This window comes from Dendrobium catenatum, unplaced genomic scaffold (genome assembly GCF_001605985.2).
Source record: "Dendrobium catenatum unplaced genomic scaffold, ASM160598v2 fragScaff_scaffold_134, whole genome shotgun sequence".
Taxonomy (NCBI): domain Eukaryota; kingdom Viridiplantae; phylum Streptophyta; class Magnoliopsida; order Asparagales; family Orchidaceae; genus Dendrobium; species Dendrobium catenatum.
Window position 1 is genome coordinate 150,637 of NW_021318596.1, and position 9,566 is coordinate 160,202.

Consider the following 9,566-nt stretch of genomic DNA (forward strand, 5'->3'; position numbering starts at 1 on the left):
GAGTAGGAGGGTCAGCAGTCAGCGTGTGCAAGTCTGATCAACGAGGGCAGTGCAGGTCATTCCGGTCAATCTTGAGTTTTCGGGTCAATCTTAACATGAATCCGACCCAGTTCAGGCTAGGGTCAACCCAAACCCAAAATTTTCAGATTGAATTTTCGGGTCGTGTCAAATATTGACACCCCCATAAGTAAGCATCAAAGTCAAACTCAAGATTCATTAGATTTTTCTTTTGTTAAAACCTTCAATATCAATATATAAATGTACAAAGGTCCTACCAAGAATTGATAATGCTGAGAATTCAATTTCCTTCAAAAATACAAGGATGAGCTGGAAGGATTCAAGCCATAGAAATAACCTAACTTTCTTGCTCTCTAGCTATTTTCTAAAAAGCTAAAATAAGATTGGAGCAGATAAATTATAAGCATGCATTGAAGCCACTCAATCTTCATGTCTTTAATGAACCAACAAACTAATAGAATGAGCTAAAACCAAGCAATTATAGAAGTTCTTCATCATTTTTAATCAAAACAAATCAATACCAACCACTTTATTTCAGCTTCAAATACCCCTATTTCAAGTAATTGTTGATAGCTCTTCCCAAACAAGCAATGTCGGAGAACTCGTTGTCCTCTTTCACAATTGGAGAAGACGCTACAGGTCGGGCTGAGAAGGTTGCTTCGCAGTCGGAGGGAGCATTGAGAACGCCATCGAAAAGTTCTTCGGCAGCGGCGTAATTCCGGCGAGCTGTGGCGTTCGCCGCCTTCCGGACATCGGAAATGGCGCCCTCGTAGATTTTCCGGCAGTGGGAAAGACAGGTGTGGATGAAAGGGTCAGAGGAATTATTGAGGAGGAGTTTGATTGTGGAGCGGACGGCGGTGGCGTTGGCGAGGGCGAGGTCACCGGTGATTAAGGCGAGGCCGTGGGGGTCAGCAGTGGAACTGCGGGGATCGGAGGATAGAACAGCCATACAATAGTCGTAGGAAACGTAGCTGGCGCCGAGGAAGCTGCAGACAGTGGCAGGTCCGCCGGCGGTGATGGAGATGATGGGGAGGAGGAGGAGGGGGAAGAGGAGAGAAATATTATTTTTTCTCGCCATTATTTTTGGTGTTCAGAAGCTTCTCACTTGCATAATTGAGGCCAAATTGTAGCATTAGGGTGCGATTACGAAAAAATAAATAGGAGACGTATTGAATGCAGGAGCTTTCATCTAGCTTTGGTAGAAAATGACCGGTGGATAGGATTAATTATTCTGTGTGGACGTCGAATTCGTTTGGAGACCAATCAGAATGTGTCATGTCACCTCTTATTCGGTATCGTGGCTCAGTGCCATTCGGTACCACTCAGTACCAAGGCTCGGTATTGCAGTATCACATTCTAGTTGGTCTCCGAACGACATTCTACATCTGGTCTCAGTACATAATAATTTCTCATTGCATAGACGATTTTACAAGAATGACTCTTTGATCGCCTTCTCTATTTTTTTTAGTATATTTAAATCAGTTAAGATGAATTCACACCAACCATATAAGTCGGATTTGAATTTAAAATCTCTTATTCGATAGCTAAAGCTCCCAACAAATAGATCAAGAGATGCAGCTCGTCTTGATCTATTTATTGAAATCTTTTGTTACCAACTACGAGGTTTTGAATTAGAATCTTATATATTTATATGATATGTATTTATGTTTATTTTTATTAATCTAAATATACTCCTAAAAAAATAGACAAAAAAAAATTGTATGACTAATTGATTATTCTCAAAGAAAATAATTAAGATAAAAATGGTCTTCCCAAAGAAATATATCCAATGAGTGAGAATTCTCATTAAATGCCCTTACCATAGAAAACGGCAATTAATTGAACGTTTTTGGAGTTTCCAAGGAAGCTATCAGAAAACGCCTGCTTTCTCGGGTTGTTGCTTGTCATAATATCCCTAATAGTAATAAAAAAATATTAATATTATATAAGGATTCAGCTAATAATATTAATATAATAAATAAATTAATTAAAATTTATATATGAAAATTTTAGAACGAGAAAATATGATATTTGATTCAATTTAAATAATCCACGACATACTTAAAGTTATAGAAATTTACTCTTCTTAATAATTTAAAAGAATGTGACTATAAATTAGGGAGGCTGGTTTGATTTCTTATAGTTGATCAATTTTTAAATAGAGTTGGATTAATAATTAATTAATAAAAAGGAGCATCATTAAAAAATATTTAGTAAAAGCAGCAAATGTGGATAAACATTTTTTTGTATTCTAGGCTTCCTTTGATTGGATTTTTTTTTGTTATTCTTTTAAAACAAAATTTATTTTTTATTTTACTATTTGGTTCTTAAATCACGTTCCAAATATTTTTTTATTTATTATTGTTGTTTTGAAAGCTTTTATATATGCTTCTCCATTAAAAAACTCAATTTTCTAATCAATTTTTTAAAACTGTTTTTTACAAAATACAAATAAATAACGAACGCCTTAGACTAAGGAAAATATTTTCCAAAGTCTTGAATTCCGAAACTATTTTTGGTTTTTCTTAAAAATATTCTTTTATATCTAATTATTATAAATTTTAATAACAATATTTTAGAAATGTATATGCAATATTATTATTATATTATATATATATTTATATATATCTATATATTATATATATATATATTTTAGTAATATTATATATATTAATATTTTTATTTTATCGAATTTAATTTTGTAATTTTTTTAAGTATGAAAAATTTCAATAACATATAATTAATTTGGATAGAAATAATGTTATATTGCGGGCAATCATTGTAAGAGACGCCCATCGCTGTCATCATACCGCCAGCTGCTACCCATTTCGAGTAGGGGGTGTCAATATTATATTACACGAATACGCAACCTGACTCGGACCCGACACTGAAAAATCCAAGTTGGAACCCGACCACATTTCGAAAAAACGGGTCGGGTTTAGGTTCGGAATTCGACCATTTTAAAAAAAGGTCTGGTTGGGTGACGAACCCGTTTATTTAAAAAAATGAATTTCCTGCTGCATGACCGTCTGCGCTGCCGCCTGCCCCGCGATAGGCAGCCCATTGCCCCAGTCTGCGCTGCCCGCGCTGCAGCCGCAATTGCCTCACCGCTGCCCAGTCTGCGCGTCGCGCGATGCCAGAAACACGCGTGTGCGCGCCTAGCCGCATGTCGCAGCCAGCGTCGTCGCTGCTGCGAACGGCTCGAACCCATGTGCCGCGCGTGCCGCACTCGCTGCCGAACCCTCGCACGTCGCCCACTGCCGGGTCGTTGGTCGGGTCAACCCGGCAACCCAGCCGGGTCGGGTCCGGGTTGAAATGTCCAACCTGTTTGCAAAAACAGGTCGGGTTCGGGTTGACCCATTTAGATTCATGTCAACTTGGGTTCGACCCGAACCTGACTCGTTGACCGTTGACCCGAATTGACACCCCTATCTTCGAGCCCACCACCCAGCTTATCGCTGCCGCATTTTAATTAAATACAATGCATAAAAAAGAGTTATAATAATGATAAAGTATTGGTTTAAGTCCAAATTAGGTAACCGCATGCCCCCATCAAACAAAAGGAATAGTATTTATTTATTTATTGATTTATTTTTTAATGAATGCAGTGAATGTCCTTTCCATTGTCGAAAGCTCTAAGGCTTCATTGGTTAAAAGGTAGTTTTAAAAGTATTAGTTGAGGGAATGAAGTTTTCTAATGGAGAATTAAATATCAAAAGTTTATCAAAACATTAGAAAAATGAAGTTCCCTAAAAAATATTTCTATAGAAGCATCAGCGACCAAAAAATAATTTCAGCATTTCTAAATAGAAAAGGGAAAAAACACCCAAACGAACGAGGCCTAAGTATGACATAAAGGAGATAAAAGGAGAATCATATATTCATATTTAAATATTGTTTGAACCATATTCAAATCAACTTCTCTATAATTTCATCTTTTTATGTGCACAAACTTACTTAAGAAGCTGAAACTACATAAGAGCTGTTTTAAATCATGTTCAAACAAGGTATAAAGAAGGTGAAACTACATAGAAGCTAATTCAAACTATGTACAAATGAGATATAAGCCTCATTCAAATATGATTTGAATATTTTGAATGAAATTTAAACCATGCTTGAATGAGGATTGTGCTTCAATCAAACAAAAATTTTTTACGTGCGACACAGAATGGCGTTTGGAGACCAATCAAAACGTGACATGTCATCAATACACAGCTGTGTATTGGGTGATCAAACACGTTCTAATTGACCTCCATAGTTCGGCATCCACAATAATTTTTTCAATCAAACATGACTCGAAACTCATCCATGACGTTCGAATCTTATTTGAGAACTACATGAACCCATTTTCACATATAATACTCAAAACCCCTAGGCTTAAAACAGATAATAGAGTTTTATTCAAACAATAACCGAACACTGAATATGAAATTTGAAGCTTGCTCACTTCCTTCCCATTATAAACATGGATTAATAATTGTATTTAGACTTTTCTAATTAAAAAAATAATAATACTAACACCTATTCATTTGAATGAGCTCATAATGAAAATTTACAAGCAAATGATCGCTCGAAAGAAAAGAAAGATGTTGCTTAAAAGATACTGATTACATAAAAATAAAAAATAAAAAAGTATATTTCAACAGCTATCACCTTCAAGCATTTGCAATATCAATATGAGCCTATCCCTTATATTGCCTCATCACTAATAACTTCAGTTTCGTTTGGAATGGCTTTCTTATTGCTTTTAAACAGTTTTTTAATTAAAAAAAAAATTATTTTTGGTACTAAAAAACTGTTTTAAGAAGCAGAAAGAAAGCCGTCCAAAATGAAGCCTTCATCTGGAAGTAACATTCAAGTATATTTTTCTTAGAAAATAAATAATATAAATATTTAACCATTAGAGACTTAAAATCAACTTTACCTCGCACCATCAGGTGATTTAGGCTTTATTTGAGGAGGCTTTATTACTGCTTCTTAAAACAATTTTTTAGTACTAAAATTAAAATTTTTGTAATAAAAATTTGCTTTATTAAATAGTAAGAAAGCCGTCCCATACGAAGCCTTAATGTTCTTTGTGATTGAGTGATACCATGAGAGGAAATCATTTATCTGCTTTTATAACTTTTCACCAATTTAAAAGTTCACAGCTTCTGCAAAAAAAATATTGTCAAGCCAAGCAGCTTTGATCTTCCAGTTTGCAACCCAGTTATCTGATCAATAACGAACTGATACAGGCAGTACAAATTCCTAAGTTCAGATCAAATAGAATTAAGTGTAGAAAATGAATGACCACTTCAAATAAAAAAAAAAAGAACATTCCACGATCGCCGACGAAATGACTGAAGTAAACACCAAAAAACTTCATGAATACGAAATACTGGACTTAAGCCGAACAAGCAGCATATAAGCCCACAGCATGACAATGCTAAGCTGAAGAATTATTTATAAACAGAAGAGTCAAAAGCTACAGTGAACCAATCAACAAAAAATTATTCTGTACGGATCCCAGACAGCGTCCAGAGACCAACCAGAATGCGCCACGTTATTTTTTTGCTCAGTACCGGTGCTCCATACCGCTATGTGTCAGTATCAAATGATATGGCAAGTTCTGATTGGTCAATCGAACCGTCCAGTATCCACGCAGAATAATTTCTCCCAGGCTCCCTACCAAAGGAAAATAGCTCTCAAGCAATAGAAAAAAGACTATAAGATTAATAAAGGCTCTGGCTCGGCAAAGATAGCAATAAACGATAAACCCAAACTAACAGCAGTCGCCAGCATATAGAAAGCTCAAATAATGGCATAAAACAATCCAAACTGAAAGCTACCAACCAACTCTAACATATGCAGAGAGAAGGGGCAACTAGCAGAAAGAATAAATCTAACAGAGTAACAACAAATACAGGATGGGATTATGAAATAAAATCCTATTCTCCAAATGAAAATGATGCAATACAAATGCAATCAATTCAATAATAGACTTACAAAGATTCTCGTAAGATCCTAAAGACTGCAGAAATGCTAATTAAAAAACTAATAGCAGTAACAAAAAACTTCGAGTTAATAAACCTTACAAAACTCGACGGACAGTTAAAAACCCAACCATAATTTAAAAAAAAAAAACAGAAGAAAGAAACACTATGAAAGAAACAAACTGAATCACCAACAATAGAAACCTTCTGAAATAAGGAAAACCGACCTGCAGCTTCGATAAAACCAAGTTTGAACAAATGAAGGACAAGAACTTACGTTCTTAAATAAGAAAAGCCCAATTTGTAAAGTCGAAACAATCCTTTCACAGCCAAAGGCAAGGAACTAAACTTAGCAGAACTAAATCATGTTCCATTAACCACTCCGCATATGAATCTCCTTCTCTATAGATAAAAAATATAAAAATTCCACTTCTATAAGAATGTTCTTAGAATTCTTCAAAATAATAAAAAACCTGAACATCGGAACAACCATATCAGATAATTAGATTAATAATATTATAAGTAGCAATCTCAATTCAGATTTCATGAATAATCAGTGTATTGCACAATTTTAAAGCATAATTAAGTGTACATAGCTCAGCATAAATAACTGAAGCATAAATAACTGAACAACAATAAAGAGAACAAACAAAAATCCAAATAACATTAAAGCTTCATTTGGGACAACTTTTTTTACTGCTTCTTAAAGAAATTTCTTAGTATAAAAATTAAAATTTTTTAATTAAAAAACTGCTTTAAGAAGCAAATATCTGTTAAAAAACACCACATCAACAAATTTATCACAATTCACAATAGATAATTTTATCCAGTAAACCAATTTAGTATGATTCAATTGATAATTTGAGTTAAGAGAGATGTCAAAAGCAGAAGCAGCATATTCAACCCCTAAAACTCTTCAAAGAAATGACATTAGCCAAAAGAGGGACTTCACTTTTGCATTCACCCTCTTAATGATTCTATAATAATCCATTTTAAAAACATTATTCTTTGTTAGACTCACTTCTTTCCCACCATAAATATCAAAGGATAAGAACATGAATGATCGGTCTAATGTGAAGTTCGGTTTTTTTACCAGCACCAGCATAAAAGCAAGACCTTAGCATAGTAAAACAAGAATCTTTATATAAAAATGAGAGGAACTAAATAAATCATCATATCAAATTCAAAATTTAGCAGCAATTAAACCATTTATAAAAACATGTGGAATATTTTCCACATTGAAACAACATTGACATTTAGAAAAAGTATCTAACCCTTCTTTTAAGTCGACCATCCATAGGCATAAAATCTTTTAAAAGCCTCCAACAAAGAAGAAAACATGCATCTGGAATGGCATGCTGCAAATTAAATTATATACCAGAGAACAATAGAAATGAACTTTATTATTAGATTTAAATGAGAATTTGACACTTAATAGGACACAATGAAAAAAAAAAGTATTCATGTAGCCGACCCCACATAGTAGGATAAAAGTCTAATATTGTTGTTGTTGTTGTTCTTGTACCGGAGAACAAAATATCTGAACCGAATATCATCCCACACATTTTTCAAATTAAATTGCTCAAATGAATAAAGTTTAAACAACAAACGGCCATCCTCTACAAAAACAATGGTAATTCTAGTAATGTAGCTAGGAAGAAATTCCATTAGTTTACCAACATCCCAAACTTCATAATTACTAAAGAAATTAACTTTGAATCTTATAATATTCTCTATTTCTTTAACTTTCCAATTTGGAATAGAATATAAGGGATATAACAAGTTTTCTTATTGTCAATAAAAAAGACTACTTTTCTATTCAAAGGAGGCATGAAATCTTCTAAGAAGATTCACCATAGAAATATTATCATTAGTAAAGATAATTTTATCATCAACAAAGTGGAAATATGAAATACTAAGCCCATTGATGCGGACATCCAACCGTCCATGCCTATCCGAGGAGCTGAAGATCGACGACCGAGATCACTTTGTTTTATTTTAGTTTATTAAGTGTATTTTGATTTAATTTTGCAATTTTTTCTTTTTTACCCTCTTGTCTTATGTAAGCCCAAGGGGCAAATGTGTCTTTTTATTTCTTTTAAGGCCTATATATAGAGGCCCCTTCTTTTGTATGAGGTATGATAGAATTATAATAAAAAAATTTGTGTTTTGCACTTGTGTTCTTTGGGAAGAACTTCAGTGAAATCCCTATGGGAGGGAGTCGGAGTTTCATCAGCCGCAGGATGGGTCGGGCTCGTGGCGTAAATCCCTTGGAGAAGGGCAACGTAGTACCCGCCAGCCGCAGGATGTGTCCGCTCACAGTTGTATCTTTGATATTTTGGTTCTCTGTTTTTGTTCCTTCTTATTGCTCCTCGTAGTCATATTCATCCTCTTCCTACTTCAACCATCACGTCTCTCCATCTCCACCTTGTCGCCGGCCCTTACCCGCCCATTCAAACCACCGGCCACACCCTCTCCCATTCCCTATTGCCTAATTTGGATAATTCCTAATTTTGGATTGCCATAATTTAGTTGGTCTTTGAATTCAAATTTCCCCAAATTTGAAATTCAAAATTATTCCTAAATATAAAAATCTATTTTAGGAAATTTTTAAATTTTCCCTTCTCTTGGTTTTTCCTCCACTCAACTTGCCCTTAAACCTTTCCTAAATATAGTCTTTATATTTTAGGCAACTCTATTCATGAGTAAATTCAAAATCTATTTTGAATTTTAAAATATTGTTACCTAATTTATAATCCTATTTTTGATAACTCCTATTTCATAGCCTATTTAAATTTAAATGTAAATTGATGACAATCTTTCATTCCAAATTTAATTTCTTAATTTAAATAACCTAAATCATCTCCCCCAATCTCCTCCCTCATCATTAAGCCGCCGGCCCGCCTCTATAATAAATGCCAAGGTTTATTTCCTAAAACCCATATATGCATTTGGAAAGCAATTTCAGCCCTTAGTCAGGCCGAAATCTCCTCTATGCCTGCACCGCCTAAATCCTACTAAAATAAGCCCTTTTTTTTTCTCTGGAAGTAAATCTTTGCCTTAAATCCCTGCTAGCAGATTTTCCCCAAGGCCTTGCCCGTGGGATCTCTTCTATTCAACTCCCCAAACTCCACGTGACAGTGATTCTACTCCTTCCTCCAACTGCAGCATAAAGTCTCCTTCATTGTCTTGCATCCACACCTCTTGGCAGTTCTAAAATTGCTGATCAGGAAGAGGAAAACTGCTGTCCACCATTCTTCTTCAGCCCTTGGAAGACCTCTAGCTGCTGTGTTGGAAGAAGAGTTGTTGTCCAAGACTTCTAAGAGACAAAAGCTGCTGTTTAGACCCCTCGATTTGCTCTTCAAGACCCTTAGGATCCAATCCTCCTACCCGTTCTACATCACCCATGCCAAATATAATAATTTAATATAGGATGATTATTGAAAATATTTCAAAACCTCTAGATAAGTATTCTATTTCAATAATAAAAAAGGCTTAGAAAAAACGTCTGTGCTTGTCTTAAACTGTAAAATGATTTTAAAAAATCATACAATTTCAACACAATTCTTTGAA

General features: G+C 34.6%; 1 protein-coding gene across 1 annotated transcript; it reads right to left on the reverse strand.

Annotated features, from left to right (window-relative positions):
• Window positions 1-216: 216 nt before the first annotated feature.
• Window positions 217-1,174, reverse strand: LOC110108356 (putative invertase inhibitor). Its single transcript, XM_020838974.2, has one exon. It carries the CDS (start codon window positions 1,094-1,096, stop codon window positions 569-571), a length of 528 nt encoding a protein of 175 aa, XP_020694633.2. The 5' UTR covers window positions 1,097-1,174; the 3' UTR covers window positions 217-568.
• Window positions 1,175-9,566: the final 8,392 nt, after the last annotated feature.